The sequence below is a fragment of the Medicago sativa genome, chromosome 3 (assembly GCF_051527215.1).
Source record: "Medicago sativa cultivar Bolivia chromosome 3, Bolivia_mono, whole genome shotgun sequence".
Lineage (NCBI taxonomy): Eukaryota > Viridiplantae > Streptophyta > Magnoliopsida > Fabales > Fabaceae > Medicago > Medicago sativa.
In genome coordinates, this window is record NC_140751.1 from 7,974,125 (window position 1) to 7,994,217 (window position 20,093).

The 20,093-nt window shown below is 35.1% G+C and overlaps 2 protein-coding genes across 6 annotated transcripts in view; one reads left to right on the forward strand and one right to left on the reverse strand.

Annotated features, from left to right (window-relative positions):
- The window catches only part of LOC146935403 (F-box/kelch-repeat protein At3g23880-like), a 52,234-nt gene extending 38,076 nt beyond the window's left edge, over positions 1-14,158 (reverse strand). For all 5 annotated transcript variants that reach the window (XR_015030217.1, XR_015030216.1, XM_085750604.1 and 2 more), the window contains exon 1: positions 12,928-14,158. Coding sequence is in view for 3 of the 5 variants with exons in the window: in XM_085750604.1 (XP_085606730.1) it covers positions 12,956-13,870 (915 nt within the window). In the remaining 2 variants the exon portion in view is untranslated. The remainder of the gene's footprint in view (positions 1-12,927) is intronic.
- A 2,829-nt stretch (positions 14,159-16,987) lies between these two features.
- On the forward strand, positions 16,988-17,689 carry LOC146935410 (uncharacterized). Its single transcript, XM_085749045.1, has 2 exons — positions 16,988-17,158; positions 17,279-17,689. Exons 1-2 carry the CDS (start codon positions 16,988-16,990, stop codon positions 17,687-17,689), a joined length of 582 nt encoding a protein of 193 aa, XP_085605171.1.
- Positions 17,690-20,093: the final 2,404 nt, after the last annotated feature.

The following is a 20,093-nucleotide window of genomic DNA, read 5'->3' on the forward strand; positions in this document are numbered from 1 at the left end:
TGGAGGTGATCAGGATGTTTCTAATTATGTGCCTACATATTAGGAGTTTCCTTTTCTGGTTCTGTTGTTCGTGAAATGGATCACCGGTTTGATCTGAAGCCCGATTATGTTTATGACCCGCATTGCTTCAGTATAAATACAAGACTACAAGACCTAATTCATTGACCGAAGCCGCCGCACTAAAAATGTAGACTTTTAGGTTTTTGAGTCTTTGTGAGTTCTACTCTTGTATCATGTTGATGCAAGTTTAGTTCTGATCTATTGTGAGCCTTTCGTGTATCATCTTGATGCATGTTTAGGACTGTGCTTTGAGTTGTAATATTGTGCACTACTCCGAAGCTTTTAAGCAAGGAGCTAGGTAGATTGTGAACTGCATCTAAGCTTTTAAGCAAGGTTGCATGTTGTTATTTTTTAGGGTAACCTCATTTGATTTGAATTTGTAATTTGTGAATCACAGAGGCTGTGATCTGTTGTAAGGGAGTGAGATGGGATCTCAGATCTAGGAGTTCCTAGGTTGAAATCTAGACGGGTAGGTCCTAGGTCATATAGTGCAAATGTGGTTTGCTGAGAGCTAATGATATGGACTACACTAGTGGATTTCCTTCCTGACTTGGTAGCCCCCAGATGTAGGTGAGTTGTGCCGAACTGGGTTAACAATCCTTCTGTGCCTTTTACCTTCTTGTCTTTTATTTTACTGTTCGTTTATGTTTACTGCTAACACGATGTTGGAACATTAAACGGAACATTTGCTTTCTGCGCATCTGGAATTGAAGACAGCTTCTAACTGTCACGCTAAAATTCAACATTTGTTATATTTGTCTTGATCTGTCTATTTTCTGCTAGCTCGATGTTAAAACATCTTACTCTTCATTATGTTCGTATCTGATGTTGAAACATCGTGTAAAACATGAGAAAGCTAGCCTGCCAGAATAACAATTGGTATCAGAGCAGGCACCCGACCTGCTACTGGGTGAGCTCCAGGGAAGATAAATTCTGGACTCATGGACATATTCAAGGAAGGAGGTAATTGAGTTGTTTATTATTTATATATGCCTATTAAAGGGGAGTATTACCTGAGGAGGAGCATTATCTTTAACTAGTCTGATGATGTCATGATGCTAGTTTGTGTGATTAATGTATGGATAGATGTGGGTCTGTTATGTTTCTGGTGTACTGATGTCTTACCAGATGTTTTGACATCCTATTTTGAGAATTTATTTTTCTCTGAAGTTGGTTGCCTGTGTGAGAGTTCATTTCTCCTTGTTTTATTTTTGTGGGAGTTTGTTTCTCCTTTGGATTCTCTGTGAGGCTGGGCTTTATCTCTATTATGCTGCTGTATATTCCTCTGATGCTCTTGGAAATGTTCCAGCTTATTCAACTATGCATTACTATTATTTTTGAAGATGTTCATTTGAGGTAATGCTAAAGTTTGTTACTTTCTTTCAAGATGAGTTCGTGTGTTTAAATGAAAGAAGGTATGATTGTATTCCACTAGTTGTCTATATGATCTCATATTGTTCTATTCAAGAAATAATCAAATCTCTTTGTTTATGAGAATCATTGTTATGTGTCCCAATCTACTGATGGATCTGAGTACACAATAGCTGGTGGCAGTTTTTTTTTAACCTTGTATAAATGAAGGAAAGAAAGCTGATGTAGGAACTTCTGCAAGTTTCATGGGGTTGAAGAGATCAATATAGCTAAGCTAGAGGTGACTGATAATCAGGTTTGCAAGGAGATCTCTACCAATCAGGTCCAAGTATTGCCTAAGAAGGAAAAGATTTCCTCTGCAAATTGTCTGTGAACTATGCTATTCTCAACAGGATTGCTGCAGCAAACTGGTTCCCTACCACTCATTCCACTGATATTGCCACATGGTTGGGTAAGTTTGTTCATGTTTTAGTTTCTAAGACTAAAATGGATTTTTGTGCTTATATCTTAGAACAAACTGTTAAGCATATCGAACCTGATGTTGTTAAGTACCCCATAGCTTTTCTGCCTTGTTGAGTAGTATTATTTTAGACCAGCACCCTAGTATTAAGACTGCCAATGTTATTGCTAAGAAGAGGGAATCTCCTCTCATGTTGCACTATAAGTTGTGTGGTGTGGATTATGTTCCAGACATTGTTGGAACATCTGGAAGTGCTCTTGCTGCAGGTATGATATCTTCTGGCAGTAGATTGTTGAAAGTATTATGTTCTGTCATTTCTGCATTTATGTTACATGGTAGTATTCTATCTGTATGCACTCTGAAACATTCATATTTTTCCTGATGCCATACTAATGTGCCCAATGTAGTTGAAACATCTCATCTGTCTAAATTTCATTTTGGCTCATGAAGTTCTTCCTGTAACACATCCTTTGTCTATATTCCTTATGGTATTCTGTACTTTGATTGGCCTTCTGGTTCTGTGCATTTCTTGGACGATATGGTAATTTGTGGACTTCTGGTACCTCCTGAAGTATATATACATGAAGAACTTAAGAAGGACTTACAAAATTCTTGATCAATGAAGGATGCAGAAAAGAAGGGATGACAAGACTTTGTTTTTCAAAGAAGAAAAGGGGAGACTTATGATAACCCCGATATATGTAGATGATATTGTGTTTGGAGGAATGTCGAACCAAATGGTCCAACATTTTGATCATCAAATGCAATCTGAATTTGAATGAGTCTTGTGGGAGAGCTGACTTACTATCTGGGTCTGCAAGTCAAACAGATGAAAGACACCATATTTATTTCCCAGAGTAAAGAAGTTTGGCATGGACAACACTAGTCACAAGAGAACACCGGCCGCCACTCACTTAAAGTTGTCAAAAGATGTAAAAGGGGTTAATGTTGATCAAATCATGTACTGAAGCATGATTGGTAGTATGTTATATCTCACTTCGAGCATCAAATCATGTACTGAAGCATGATTGGAAGTCTGTTAGATCTTACTACAAGCAGACCTGATATAACCTTTGCTGTAGGGGTTTGTGCCAGATAACAAGCTGAGCTGAAAGATGAGTCATCTGAAGCACATCAATGGGACTAGTGATTATGACATTCTATAAGTGAAAATTCCAAATTAATTGGATATTGTGGTGCTGACTAGGCAGGCAGTGCAGATGACAGAGAAAGTACTCCTAGGGGTTTATTCAAGACTCCGGTATTGTTGGCATATTTTGTGGCTAAAAAGGGGGAGAAAAATGGTATATTTATACTCTCTATATGCCTGTATATGTGCTGTGCTATTCCACATGTAGCTATGTCTGCATTTATTTTGCAGATTTGCCTGTTATGCTTGTATTCTCTGGTGTTGCATTTATTTTGCAACTATCTCAGGTTGTGTGCAGATGTTGAGACTCATGATGCAACATCTTTGTGTTCTTAATACTAATATGAGAATCTATTCTCAGTACTTTTATATTGTACATGTTCACTAGAAAGTTGGAACATGTCTGTGAGACTTTGTGAAGATGTTGTGATGTTTTGCTCTGAGAATTTGCTTTTCTCAGAATTCCTGTTGTACATGTTCCCTGCTGATGTTCTCTAAAATACTGGAACATGTCTAAGAAGAATTGTGTAGATGTTGGCAATGAAGCTGCAACATCTTGATGCTGATCTGAGAATTTATTTTTCTCAGTATTTCTGATGTACATGTTTCCTACTGATGTGTTATAATATGATGGAACATGTCTCTGTGCATGCCTTGTAAAAGTCTAGGAGAATTTGTGTGACCCTTGATAGGACTGCTAGCACATATCTGCTGATAGGTCTGCTGGTTGGGGGAGTAATGGAATATTCCTGTAAGTAGTCACTCATAAGTTCATATATTCAGGGGGAGTGATACTTCTATGTGTGCTTGTGCTAGACCAAGCTAGGTGAAGGATGTTGAGCCAGAAATTTAGACATCTGTGTCTGTCACTTCTATGGGAATTTATTTTTCCCTTGCTTCTTTATATGGTTGGTGACAGTACTCTGAAGGCATCCATGTCTGTCACTCTGTAAGTATAGGAATTTTTTCCTGTGCTTCTATGGTTGGTTGGTGACAGTACTCTGTAGGTATGAGAAATTTATTTTTTCCCTTGCCTCTATGTGTGGCAGGTACTCCTGTCTGATGTTATGAAGGAGGTTGAAACATCCTATCTCTGTGTGGGAATTCTCTGACCTTGTCTGTAGCATAGGAATTTATTTTTCCTCTGCTCTATGTGGTGAAGAATGTTGAACCATCCTCTGTACATGAACTTATGTTCCCTAGTTGTAGCTTAGGAATTTATTTTTCCTTTGCTCTTAAGACTATGCTATATATCTGATCCGCTGCTGCATGTCTCTGATAAAGTGTAATACCTCTACCAGCTGAAGCCGTGATTGAAGACTCGTGAGGTATTCTATGTATGCATGTTCTCGTGTTGCACCAGGAGTTTGAACATATTGAGGATTTCTGTCTAGCATGCATGTATTCAGGAGGAGTAATAGATATGTTGTTTGTGCTCCTTGAGGGGGAGTAAACTTCTGTGTCCTTGAATGTTCTTGTGGATGTTGGAACATCCTGATGGTTTGAGCTACTGAATATTGTTTTCTTATATTTCTCTAAGTAGCGTGCTGTGACAGTTGACTGTCTGTTTAGGATGTACAGGAATTTATTTTTCCTTATACGTCCTCTGCTGCAAGACTCTGATTTTCTCTCTGATACCTTTTTGTTTCTCTTGTCTGCATAATTCCATATGTTAATTGTTGTGTGAAAATAATGGAAGCATCTGAGACCTGTAATATAATTCTTCTAGTCTTGAAGATTATGTGTGATGACTGAAGAACTATATTTTGGTATCTTTTAGAAGTCTGAGAATGTGAACCTTTCTTCAAGGAAGATTTTAATTGTGAAGATTTAAGGAAAGGTTGCGTGTGCTATCTCTCTGTTTTAACAGGTGTGGGCTTAATTTGTTTTAGCCAAAATTTTGCCAAAGGGGGAGATTGTTGGGTATTTGTGTTGCCTGCATTATTGCTAAAACAAATATCCTCGTTTTGGTTGGAACTAATGTTCAAACATGTGGATAGGCATCTCTGTAAGATGCTGGATAAATGTGCTGGATGATGATTCAACATGTCCATTTTGCGGTTGTGTTATTTTTCTTCATGGTCGTGGATGGAAGAAAAGTATATGTGGTATCTCTCTACCTTGTCTGTATGGCCTCAATTTGTTTTATCAACGAATAAATCCAAAGGGTGAGATTGTTGGGTATTTGAGTATTGGCTTCATTGTTGCTAAAACAAATATCCATGTTTTAGGCATTTTTGTAAGACGTTGGATACGATGTTCCAACATCCTGGCACGGTTCAGTGTGCCTGGTTTTATGCCTATTTGTACTCGCGCCTGTTCTTATTAAGGAAACCTCGTTTTCATATCTTAGTGGCTAAGCAACGCGCATATCTGTACAGAATCAGATCATTTGCGATTTCCTAAGATTGTGCTATTTAATTAGGAAAGTTTTGGAGGTGATCAGGATGTTTCTAATTATGTGCCTACATATTAGGAGTTTCCTTTTCTGGTTCAGTTGTTCGTGAAATGGATCACCGGTTTGATCTGAAGCCCGATTATGTTTATGACCCGCATTGCTTCAGTATAAATACAAGACTACAAGACCTAATTCATTGACCGAAGCCGCCGCACTAAAAATGTAGACTTTTAGGGTTTTGAGTCTTTGTGAGTTCTACTCTTGTATCATGTTGATGCAAGTTTAGTTCTGATCTATTGTGAGCCTTTCGTGTATCATCTTGATGCATGTTTAGGACTGTGCTTTGAGTTGTAATATTGTGCACTACTCCGAAGCTTTTAAGCAAGGAGCTAGGTAGATTGTGAACTGCATCTAAGCTTTTAAGCAAGGTTGCATGTTGTTATTTTTTAGGGTAACCTCATTTGATTTGAATTTGTAATTTGTGAATCACAGAGGCTGTGATCTGTTGTAAGGGAGTGAGATGGGATCTCAGATCTAGGAGTTCCTAGGTTGAAGTCTAGACGGGTAGGTCCTAGGTCATATAGTGCAAACGTGGTTTGCTGAGAGCTATTGAATATGGACTACACTAGTGGATTTCCTTCCTGACTTGGTAGCCCCCAGATGTAGGTGAGTTGTGCCGAACTGGGTTCACAATCCTTCTGTGCCTTTTACCTTCTTGTCTTTTATTTTGCTGTTCGTTTATGTTTACTGCTAACACGATGTTGGAACATTAAACGGAACATCTGCTTTCTGCGCATCTGGAATTAAAGACAGCTTCTAACTGTCATGCTAAAATTCAACATTTGTTATATTTGTCTTGATCTGTCTATTTTCTGCTAGCTCGATGTTAAAACATCTTACTCTTCATTATGTTCGTATCTGATCTTGAAACATCGTGTAAAACATGAGAAAGCTAGCCTGCCAGAATAACAAATAGCATAAAACGGCAAAGTATCTATGCCTACAAATATGACTAATATGACTATATTCAAGTCTCCAGAATACTCATGTCTCCAGATCTGCAACGTTGACGACGCCAAAGTCATTGTCATAGATCGGATCTGCACTTGCTCAGAGCTAATCTTTCAACCTGAATCAAATAAACACCGCACTAAGACGGGAAATAAAAAAACACACCGCACAAAGACGGGAAATCAAAACAAACAGATTCGTTTAGAGACGACGAAATCACAAAGACAAACGAAAGAAAACAGAAAATATGTGAAATCACTTATTCAATTAGGATAGAAGGAAAAACAACTCGGACGGGTGATTTTTGGGTCAAAATTGACCCTAAAGCACCCTTTTGACAAGAAGAAGAAAGGTGTGACGGCTAGGATTTGAGGATAAATTAATACATATGATTACTTTATTTTTAATTTTAAAAATATTATAACAACATAAATTAAATTTGAAGAATTCATATAAACCCTCCTCCAATACAATTTTTTAGTTCCCAAACTAGGAGGGTTTGTATTATGAAAAAAAGTTAACCCCCCAAAGCCCACTCTTCCCCTTTTTTCTCTATATCTTCCACTTACTCATTTCTTTTTTCCCAAGCCTTCCCCTCCAAACTCGCAACCAAAGCCTAAAGAGACAATTATTTTGAGACAGAGGGAGAAAATTCTTTTTTGATTTTGGTAAAATAGGAGGACAAAAAATTCAATTGTGAGTTTGGTAAAATAGGAGGACGAAAAGTTCAATTATATATTGGATTAGGATTCTAAGGGATTTTAAAAGACTTTTTAATTATGAAAAAGTCTTGTTGTATTCAATCAAGACTCTTTGCAATTTAAAAAAAGTCTTGTTGTATTCAATTAAGATTCTTTATCATTTTAAAAAAGTCTTGAGGTATTAAGTCAAAACTTTTCATCATTTAAAAAAAGTCTCATGGTATTCAAAATCATTCAAATTTCAAAGTATTGTTTAGTAAATTAGATTATGATTGATTTTGTGGGATTTTCTAGTGAAATTTTAACAAGAAAAAGTCTTTCATGAAGATATAAGATTTCTTCGGATTATTTTTCTTATTACTATCTCTTTCTTATCCCCTCTTCCTTCGCTCTCTCCTCTCTTCGTCTCTCTTTCTTCTCCCTTCTCTCTTCGTCTCTCTCTCTTCTCCCTTCTCTCTCTCCTCTCTTTTCGCCCTTCTCTCTCTCTCTCTCCTCCCTTCTCTCTCTCTCTCTCTCTCTCTCTCTCTCTCTCTCTCTTCTCCCTCTCTCCTCTCTTTTCTCCCTTCTCTCCCTCCTCTCTTCCCCCCTCTATCTCTCGTAAAAATAAAATAAAAAATATTAGTATGTACTGAAAATATTATGATAGAGAGTGTGTTATAATAATTTCTTTTCAATGAGTCCTTTAAATTCATAAAATCTTTTGAAATCTTATAAATCCATAAAATCCTTTAAAATCTTATGATGTAAATCCATTGAAATCCAAATTGAAAATCCTGATAGTCTTTTAAAATCATGAAAGTCATTAAAATCCTACAAAATCTTTTAAAATCTTTTAGACTTTTTTAAACAAAAATTGTCCTTTAAAATCCTAATCCAATACACCCCCCAAGTAATTTTTTTAGATATTCTCTGTTCTGAAAGATCTGGCCACTAAATTATTGATTATCACGCATGTCTTGGCGCCAAGACAATAAAGAAATTAATGAGATTGTTGACTTCCAGGATATAGTTTTGTTCTCAAATCTAATATGATTCCTAGAATACCAAATATACTAGAATATTTATGATTGCAGCGTTGATAACAATACTACATTGAGGGGTCAAATGTCTTTCACAGAGGTTCCGAATATCCTCCATAGATTGAAAATGAATAGTGAAGTCAAGGATTCAAGCTAGCCAGCAAGAACGCTTAAAAGCACAAAAGCATTCAAAGAAAAGGTTCCGAATATCCTCCATAGATTGAATATTAATTGTGAAGTCAAGGATTGCAACATAGGGTACACAATGAAGAAATGTTGCAGCCTCTTTGCACCAGTCTCCAGACTAACAATGATTTGGATCGGGGAATGTCAGTGCACATAATAGATTTGGCCCGAGAAATAAAGGGGTGTCTTTGCTTCTTAAGCAAGTAAGCATCTTTAAGAGTTAGGTTCCCAGATGAAGAATGCTTCAAGATTAGCTTGTCTACTTTAGGTTCATTGAGAATAATATATTTTTGCACAATGAATTTGATGGAGGGAAACATTTCATAATTTGTAATCTGGAATCCTCCATTGGGAGTTATAGATAACATCACTAAATTTCTTAGGCAGCCAAAAAAGGATATTTGGATGTATTTGCTTAGAATTAGACAAAGAGTTTCCACACCAAGAGTCAAACAAAAAATTAACATTTTCGCCAATTTCCTTTTAACTAATAAGAGTTATCAGTAAATATGTATTTTTTTTTTTGAAGAAGCTAAAATGAAATTTATTGAAAACATAATGAATCCTAGCAAGCACAAGGAATGCTAAGCTAGGAGACTTAAAAGCAACATACAAAGAAAAAGTGTCCGTATATATGCGGAACACCCAAACAAACACCCATGTATCAAATAAAACTTCTACAAGCAAACCAAAAACACCCTCCACTTAGGGCCCTTGAAACCAATACTTATGTTGATCACAATCCCAATTCTAATTACTCTATCTCTAATACAATTGTCCATTGATCATCAGAGTTAAGTATATCCCAACAATGTTTGAGATTGGAAGCTTTATTCAAGAAAAATAAGGATCTAATACCAAGACCTCCCACCTCATTGGGGTAACAAATTTTCTTCCAAGCATACCCTTATCTATTGAATTCAATTCCACTTAATTACTCTGCTAACTATAATTAATAAGGATGTTTTAGTAAATGATACTAATTTTATCTTTAGAATTAACTCAACTAATCATTTTTTTAAGAATCACGCACAACTCAAATGTAATATTTAAAATGAGAGACACAAATTATTTGTTAGATGACACAATAAATTGATTAATACTATACGGCAAATTGAAAGAAGGGTCTTTTACACTACTTTCTCATGATTCTAATCTCAATTTTGAAATATTGATATCTTATTTTTTAAGAGGAATAATCTTATATCATTTTATTATATAACAATAAATATATACATGGTGGAATATCAATATAAATGTCGGGACCAGGGATGGCAATGGGTTCCATTTAGGTAAGGTATTATATAGTGTCCATCCTCATATCCGAGCCCATACCCTCGTGGACAACAAGTTTGGTGTCTGTCCTCATACGCTATGGGCATCTAAACTCTTAGACCCACGCCCATTACTCGTAGTTTAACAACAAAAAGATAATAGTAACAAAAAAAATCATAATATAATAAAAATATGGTCAGAAATCACTTAAATTAACATATAAAATATTTTGCATCAGTCCCAGTGAGATTAACTCAGTTAGCAGACACAAATGGACAATGCGTAATATCTGCAGGGGCCGGGGTTCGAACCTCAGACACCCACTTCTCCATATTTAAAATGTGTGAGCTCTATTCACTAGGTTACTTGACAAAAATAATAATATTATGTACCATATTATTTAGCCAAATAAAAAGCAACGAAAATATAAAAAACAAGTTCATATTAGAATAAATATCAAAGATTTAGGATTAATTAACGAACTTTAAAATTACATAAAATTATTGGTAAAATTACCCGCGCTCAGCGTGTTCAAATTTTTGGATAATTACCCGTGCCCAGACTCATACCCAACAATGCAAGTATTTACCTGCCTGTCGTGGGTATTTTTTGTGGGTGCTCATTGGGCTTGGGTCCAATTTCCATCCCTAGTCGGGACAAGGTAGGGATGGACCTTTCTACCTAAGGTATGAGTTACATCATTCATTTGTCTTCAAAGAGTTTACAAAATATAAATTGCCACATCTTTTGCATTCATCGTTTGCCCGTTCCAAAATTTTGTTGCAAAAGTTTCATTTGTTTGGTGCCAAACACGCAAGTTTCGGCTTTTGCTTTGATTCAAACCCTAAACATTTAACTCCTCAACTCTTTAATCGCTTAAGTCAAACCACTTGACCTACCCAACCCCTATTTGAACACCCATAAACATGTAGAACATACACATAAATAGCAGCAATTTGACTATTTATATTGGAAATTCTAATTTGTATATAAAAAAAAATTTAGGAAAAAAAAAACCAAAAAAAAAAAACAAAAAATTAATCACTAGCACAAGACATGCTCGCTAAAATCATCACACAATAATTAATAACAGTTCACAGGCTTAAACAAGTCATCACCCCTTAATAATACCAAAAACATATCTCAAGCTTTAGAATTAGACAATAAGATCAATCACAATTGTAATTAGAATAAGCATTATCACAAAAAACAACGATCGTTTCATGTTTCTTGTATATAAGAGGTCATTCCTTTACTTCCTTTCCTTTCCCCATTCCCACAAAAAAAATTCAAATAAACCAACAAATTTCCTTTTCTTCCTTTCCCCATTCCCACAAACAAGGCCAACCACATAGGAATAAAATAGAAGCTTTTAAATAGATATTGGATAAGTGATTTCATCTAAGAAAATGAAAGCCATCAATATTTATATGGGCACAGAACGAACTCTTTACCTTGTACACAATTCAACCAAAACAAAAAAATTAAAACAAATAGACAGACAATTGTAAAATAATGCACAAACCAGAATTTTGTCAGAATTGAAAACATGCGGAAATAGAACTGCAAAACCACCAGAATGCAGTAGCAAAGTATAATCAAGGTATTGTTATAAAACTGATAAAGACAATATTAATAAGTGCAATTAAATAATAAAACCAATAAGACATTTCCTACACAAGTTTTTTGCTAAATTATTAAAGTATTAAACATTCTAATAATGAAAGTAGGATAGAGATTGAACGCAAGATATTCAGAAACAGAAATTCCAGCCCGAATTAATTGAAAAAACAAGGCATTCCTCCTACAGCTAAGGTGGAATAGACTCCGAAAAGACCTGCAGAAATAACAAGCCAAAATAACTTATTCCTTAAAACAATAAATCCATAACATAACAAAATTAACAAGTTCAACAAATCTGAAAAATAAAATGTAAACAAAGATACAGTGTTAACAAAGTTAAGGCAAACAATAGTTAGAATCTAACCACTATTGCGTCTAGTCTAGTATTAAGAACAGGCATGTAAGACAAGAAAATATATCGATAACAGAAAACATACGTGCCATTTAAATTGCAAATCTAAAATAAATGCAGCCATCAAAAGATTATCATATAACTGCAATCCTACATGAAATAATAAAATCCTGAGTCAAATAAGGCATAATAGTTAACAATTTTATCTGTAACGAGTAATAACCAACACAACCTTATTCAATTTATTACTACACTATAATCAGCCAATACATCAGATTCTTGTTTCAATACATATTCCAGTAGTCACTACTAATAGGATATAAATAATGTACATCCAAAAAATGGCTTTGAAGTCAAACTCATAAACTGAGTGCTCATCTTTATCTTTTACTTTAGTTCTATATTCACATTCTGCAGTGCACAAGATGTAGACCGAGATTTATGTTCTGCACGGTTTAGTATAAGTTTTCCCTTCCAATAAGGATAACCGAAACAGTAAGAAAATTAAAACAGAATCAAACGTCCTTGTATATATCACCAACAAAATCTTTCAACTGTGTCTCATGAATCAACATTAAACCCTTTAGAGTATTTCATCACTAATTTATCACTACCACTTCAAATCAAGACTACTCAAAAATAAAATAAAATCAGTGTCAGTGTCATTAAGAATAAGATGGGATGACTTGTGGTTGATGATACAAAATAACTAAAAACAAATCAAAAACCCTCTTCCACCTGGAGAATCAAGTAATGAAAATGTGGGAAATACATAACTATAAGATAACTATCCATTTACAATCCAACACTTCGGTACATATATTATAGTCTAAAAAACAGTTCACGCCATCAGTGGGAATATTAACTAGGTTGAAATTGAAGATCCAATTTGTCAAAAGGCTACATCTAGTACTATATACTTATGTTGAGAATCATCGGGGCATGAGATCATTCGACTGTCTCTTTTTCAGTATATTGTGCCTTTTTATACAAGTTCTACAATAGTTATCTTCTTTAAAAATTACATCACAATAGTGTTATATAACATATTCAGTGTTGTTCATAATGCAGTGTGCAAGATTTGAAGCAAACATTAAAATATTTGTGCAACACTATGCAAACATTATTACATCTAATTCATAACGCAAATCATAGAAAAATCCAATGACAAACCATTTAATGTAATTCATGATTAATCAAACTATTGAAAATAAAAATCAATGTTGAACCTATAGATTCCATCAACCATTAATTAACAATGATCTAACAAGTCACCAAAATCAGAGCAGGCATAACATAAATAACAGAAACAAAAACTAACCATATATATGTTGCAGTTGAATCCATGCTTAAGGTGATATGAGACTCTCAATGTAGACTTTGGCATGTGTATGTTCATAGTTGTTTTGAAACACAGGAATATTCGATGTGCCAGCTTTAGAATCATAAACAACCAACTTCATATCGTCACATTCAGCCCCATACTCATGGCATTGTCCCAATAGTTGGTCATCCTCTGAAATATATAAAGCTCTACTGGCTTCTAAATCCTGATCTTTCAGGCTAGGAATAGTGTACAATTTAGTCCAAGACTCTTGATTTCCATACTCCTTCATAATCCAAACATCCAAGTATTCACCACTCCTTGCAAAGACACACAAGCAATCCCTCAACACACCCATGTCCCACGAATTATTTTCATTGTTGAAATCAGGTAGCCGAAGCTTTTGATATGACTCCTTCTCTAAATCAAGAGAAATAATGACATAACATGCAAACCAATTAACAGTGCCACTAACAAATAGTCCATGTCCACAAATGGGGTTAGAATATGGGATGTCCTCTATTCTTCTCCAATAATCAGTCCCCAAAGTATTAACACTAACCACTTTTTTGAAAGAAAGGGCAACAACCTTATAATCATCAATGAAATGATCATATCCAAAGCTTAGTAATGACCATTTGTGATTCCCCAAAGGAGGCAATAACTTAAACTTTCTAATGGAAGGGTTCCACAAGAAATAAGAATCATTATCAAGCTTACCACAAAACATGCCATCGTAGGAGCACATCAAGTACATGCAGTGATGTCCATTTGTGAGAGTACTAGGAATGTAAAGTTGTGTTTGTATAACAACAGTAGAAGTAGTAGAAGTAGAAAATAGTGAAGCGAATGGAGAATCATACATAACTAACTCATTATCATAATCATAATCATGATGATAAACATTTGGTAGCATGAGGTGGTGGCGCTTGGTTGACATACGGAGATGCTTCTTTGCGAAATTAGGATCAGAAATATGAGAATTGAAAAACCTACAAACGCATCGAAGCTGTACCAGTAATTTGACCGGAAGCCTACAGAGAATCTCAGGCTCCTAGGAGATCAAAAGGAAGAGCTGGAAGCTCCGGCTCCGGTGGGCATGTTAGGGTTCCGGCGGCTAATCTCTGCCTCTGAGTGTTTGTTGTTTCCTCCGTCGGTGACTGAGAACAAACGACGTCGTTTTGGTTGTCACCTTCGTTTCCTTGCGCCATTTCTCTAACTAGTAAAGTGAATTATTTTCTCGCGAGAGGAAAAAAAGCAGAAACACACGGTCCACCCTAGTTTTTCGTATCACGAATTTTTATGTAGATTTTTTTTTTGTCAAAATATCATTTCTTTTCTTAAATACACTCGAGATGCGTCACAAGAAAAATACATTTGAGATAATATAAAACCATTTACAAATTAATTTTTCTTCTTCTTTCAAATAGCCTAGTGCTTAGCTAACTGTGGGTACTCCAAAAGTGGTGAAGTACTTGTTGTACCCGTACACCCCCTGTAGCTGGTAAGTGTATGATACTCGTATTGTAAGTACCGAACTATACCCATTTTTACTTAGTTGATTCATCATAGTGGATACCTGCGAAAACGTCTCGACCATAAAAAAATAGAAGAAATTATTTTTATTTTTTATTTTATTTCAATTCTCTTTCTTACTTTTGATGAAAAATGGAGATGAACAAAAAAAAAAGTAAATAGTGTGGCATAATGATAGAAGTTTGATTAGACACATTATTAAAATATGAATGAAGTTATACCATTTTTATTATAATTGATTTTATCTATGCATTTTTTCAACGGCAAAAATATATATTAAAACCAATAACGGCTTAACATTGAAATGAAACAACACGAGGGATCAACTAGAAGCTGAAACGACCAACACACCATAACAAAAATACGGATGCACCACAAACTAAAACAAAACAGGGGCCAAAAAAAACCGTTCAAGCTCTAAAGAGACTCACTCAAACCTAGCACCCAAACGGTAGCAACGCGAAGAGGACCCCCTACCCATCCACCACTACTTGAGAGAATCTGAATGCTTGGGCGCCATGAAAACACCCACAATACAGGTCAGATGCATCTCTGCCCCCCACTTAGCATACTATTAACACCAGCAAAAGAGGGGTTCCACCTTTCACTAATAGAAGGAACACTAGCGCAAATGATGTTTCCCAAATAACCACATCCAGGACATGATATGGATCTTATCCACCAAATGCCCAAGCTCGGGTGTCCTACCGGAAAAAATAAGAGCATTCCATGTTTTCCATATAGACTACACAACTGCATGCCAAACCAAAATACACCCTACCCTAGTCTTTCTATCACACCCTAAAGCTATGAAACTCTGAAACAACCCGACCAAATTTCGCGTCAAAACCCACTCAAACCCTGGCCACTTTCACACCAAGTACTAAACTCTGGACACTACTTCACAAGTAATAAAAAGATGATCCAATGAGTTGACACTACTCCGACATAACTGGCATTGAGCACTAGTAAGTTCCACTAAATTCCTTTGCTTTAAAAGATTTTGGCGCTTTGAGAACATATCCAAAATACTCTGCCAAAAAATTGGAATTTACTCGTATTATATTTTTTTAATATTTTATATTAGCGTATCGATACCTTCCATTTTTTTTAGATTTGACGTATTACATATTGGTGCGGGTTCACGTACCTATGCATCATAAGCGATTAGACTGGTAAACCGTAAATATAGAAAAGGAGAGAATTCAAGCATTGTTGATGAAGCTATCAACTAAGCTGCATTTATAGAACAATTAGTAATTTGTTTAACTAAACATGAGTATATTTGATTTGTTTGGAGTGACAACATAAAATAATTTTATATATACATTCTATAAAATCAATTTACGGTGTCACTTTTATAAGATAGTTCTTAAAATATCTCCACCAATATTTATATGACATATTTTGATTTGATACATGCAGTGGCAGAGACACCACCCGGCGACCCTGGGCATTCGCCCGGGCTCTATCGATACTTTCTTTATTCTAGGTACAACCGAATAGGTCATTAACCCACTTAAAAAAATTGCCAAACTCGAATTTTGTTCACACGCACGAACAACAAAATCCAGAAACACAATTTTCTCTTCAGCTCTGCCTCTCTCTCGTGTTCTTCAACAGTTCAGCTCTCGGTCTCTTTTCTTGTTCAATCTCTCTTGTTATTTTGTTGCTAATCTCTCAGTTCTCACTCACTCTAAAGCTAAGCCAATTGATTCTCTAATTTATCCTTCCTTCCTTCATTCCTTCCTTGTTTTAGGGTTTTAGAATTGGGAATTTTAATTGAAAAATTGGATGTGAAAATTGGATATTTGTTTATGGTATGAGGTGTGTATTGAAATTTCTTGAGTTTAATCCAAACTGATTTAATTTGGCGACTAATAAATATATAAAGTGCGTCTCATTGATTTCTTTGAGTACATCTCCTTGATTGTAACCACATCAAGCGCATCTTGCAAGAGAAGGGATGCTTTGACGGAGGCACAACATTAAGATATTTTGAATAGACTTGAGAGTGGTGAAGTATATGCAGGAAGGGGCTTGCACTAATCATCTAGTCTCGCTAGACCCGAGATACTAGATGGGGTTCACATCATACTACTTTGCTTCGTTTGGATCAGATGCGGTCCTCCGTGTTAGTGGTGCTTAGTATGGTTGATGAAGATGAACGGGACCATCTCAAGCGACGGGTTTGATAGAAAAAATGGTGAGCTTTAAATTTGGTTTCATTTTTAAGTTATTGTTAAAGTTGTTTGGTATCACAAACGAGCTTTCAAAAATCTTTCAAAGAGCTTAATATTGTGCTTACCATGGAATTAATTAATGTCGTCAAAACTCGGTCGACCACATTGAGTAAGAGTGGTTGGGATAATTTATTTTTGATGTCTAAGATTTTTGTGTTGCTAAAGGTATTCCGGTGCAAAATATGGATGAAGAAATACCGGTTCAAGACTAGAAGGGAGGACTGTCACTAATCTTCATCATTATCGTGCAGAGTTTTTTATGTTGCTATTTACAAAATATGTGTGGAGATGGATCACCGCTTATCATTGTGCTTGATTGCTTCTCATGTCTTGACCCCAAGAACTCTTTCTCCAAGTTTGATGTTGGTAAGCTTGCTCGTCTTGCTGATATTTATCATGCACACTCTGATGATAAACGTGGAACAATAAGGGAGCAACTTGACACTTGTGTGTGTGAGAGAGAGAGAGGGTGTGTGTGTGTCTATATTATTTTCCATTAACAAAAATAAAAAAAGAATGTATATTATTGACAAAATTTTATGAATTTAATTATTCTTGTCAAATATTAGTGTATTCTCAAGCTCAATATTGATGGTAGCTTTCTAGAAGACTTTGGTTGTTTAGGTGCTGGTGGTGTTGTTCGCAACAACCATGGAGATTGGATAGCTGGGTTTTCTCACTATGAAGCTGGAGGTGATGCGTTGTTAGCTGAGTTACGTGCTATCCAGATAGGTCTTGATTTTTGTAGTAAAAAAAGTTATGTCAACATTATTTGTGAGAGTGATTGTTTGGAAGCAGTTAACCTGATTATTGCTGGCCATGATCATAACTTACACACTTATGCTACTGACATCCTTCATATTATAGATGCTTTACATGGAAATGTAAATACAACATTGGTGCATGTTCTTAGAGAACAAAATATGTGTGCGGATTTTATGGTTAAGGACGGATCACATGCAAGGTGCTCTGCTCACTAGGATTGCCTTCCGCCTGGCATGGAATCTCTCATCCTGAGAGATAAGCTTGGAACTTAATTTCATTTTTTTTTCTTTTGCCTCGTTACATTGTAACACTACCAAAAAAAATATTAGTGTATTCCATATTACCATAAATATAAAATAAAATATATGAACTTGATAGATGAAAAAGTAGTATTAATTAGATGTCCTTCAAAAAAAAATATTAATAGATGGTACAATTTTAAAAAAATAATTAATATTGTATGTAAACTGAAATGGTCACTTATTTTTGAGACAAGATATTTTTACAAATGAGTTAGTATTTATTATGTGATGAGGTTACATTTAAGGTTGGTGAGTGACGCGTCTCAAAACCGATTATTCGTGGGAAAACATTGGGGAGATTTTTAAATTTTCACGTGTATCTAAAAAATCACACATGTACTCGAAAATATATTTGTGGACGTGAAAAAAAAATGTGTATTGTGTGAAAGAAAACCATCGGAGAAAAAAGTGTTTCATTCGAGAATACTTTCATTTTGTTTGATAATTTTATCACACTTTTATCTAGAAGATATTCAATAGAAGTCACACACTAATCATTAAACATATCATATCTTTGAGCTTATTATTTTTGTTGTATTTGATTTCTTTCCCGAGTTAGGCTTATGTTTCTAATTTTTTCCATAACGTTTTAGCTTCATAAGTCATTATTTAATCCTTCCATAAAATAAAAAACCATTATTTAATTTAATCCTAAGAAATCCAAACAACAATGAGTTAATTGTATTTCTAATTGAATTTTTCCATAAGTTTCCTTCATTTACCTTACTTGAGATCTAATGGTTCAGATTTTGAATTCATAATCTGCCAATTAAAATCATTAACTAAGTTATAAGATCTCTATTCGACAACACGAACAAACTTAATGCGGTGGCTCTAAATATTCACTACAAGGAATCGAGCTTCATGACCTACATCTTCTTCTTATTATAAAAGCTTATTAGGTTAAGCTTTTTCTTAACCCTAATCATAAGCTTGATATCCCTTCTAAACATCTTAACCTAGCTTCCTTAGCAAGCCTTAGACGTGTAATTAATGCCATTTCCCCCAATCTTGGCGACCTTCTATCTTCTTAATTTGAATTTGAATCTCCCTCTTCCCAGCATTAATTCGGCGCAGCTCTCCATGAGTCTCTTAAGTATTTTGGTTCTCTATATATAGACATCTATGGATTATATTTATTTTCCTTCATCCTTTCATTCTGACCATAACATACTAACATCAAGTGTGCTTATCAAAAACATGGCTTTTCGTGAGTTTGAAAGCTTTCTTGCATTGCATTGCTTGAAGGGTATTCTTTAGATTTTGTGTTATTCTTTTCATAAATTTTTCTTGATTTATGCCCTTTACTAATGTGTTTGTTGTATATTTATTAACACCTCCTTTGGATTGAATTCCAACCTCTGACATGGACAAGATTGTCAAAGAAATACGACTTCAATAAAAGACTATTTATGTTGAGTTTCATGCCAATGAAGTGAGTATGCATATTTACTTTTCAGATTTATTTTGGCAGAGAAAATCTAGCATTGAGTATATAATGTATTCCTTATTGTTTACAAGGTGCTGCTATGTTGTCAAAGATGTTTGCTTATGATTTTGGTGAGCAAATTGGACATTTTCCTACAGTGGTGGATCCTAACAACAACCAGTTCAAGGTTTTGGTGGAGAAGATCAATGGATGCGTGTTTTTAACTACATGATTCAATGCGATACATGATTTGTATAACAACCTTTGGGTGGATGGGCGATGATGGTGTTTTACACGATTAGGACAGTTTGGGATAAACATCATCAATAGGTTGGGTTTTGTGGTGGATCCTCCTTCATTCGCTCGTCTAATGAAATTTGAGACCTAGAAATAAATGGTTCCTAAATATGTTTTTCATGGTGTCCCAATTTCAACAAAAATCTTAACGTTTCATCAGGTCGAAAAGAAATTTCAGCTCACTTACGAGAAATAATTGACTAAGATAGATGTTAAGTCCAAGTATCTGGTATGATAGATATAGTTATTTATTCGATCATATTTATGTTTAGGTACTATTGATCTTACGTGGTAACATGCATCTTTATTTTATTTATATAGAAGTTGTTCTATCAAGGATTCTGTCAGTTGACTTCGATCATATTCAAGTTGAGGAGTCCTATTTGCTAATGACTATACCAATAACTTTTAAATCAGAACTCCAATGTAAGAAACACCATACAATTTGGTCTAAGACTCTTTATTTCCATATTCCTTCATGAGCCAAACATCCAAAAACATTTCACTACAAGCAAAGATGCACAAACAATCCTTACACACCCCAAGTCCAGTGATCATTCTCCAAATCAGGCTTCAAAATCGTTCAATATG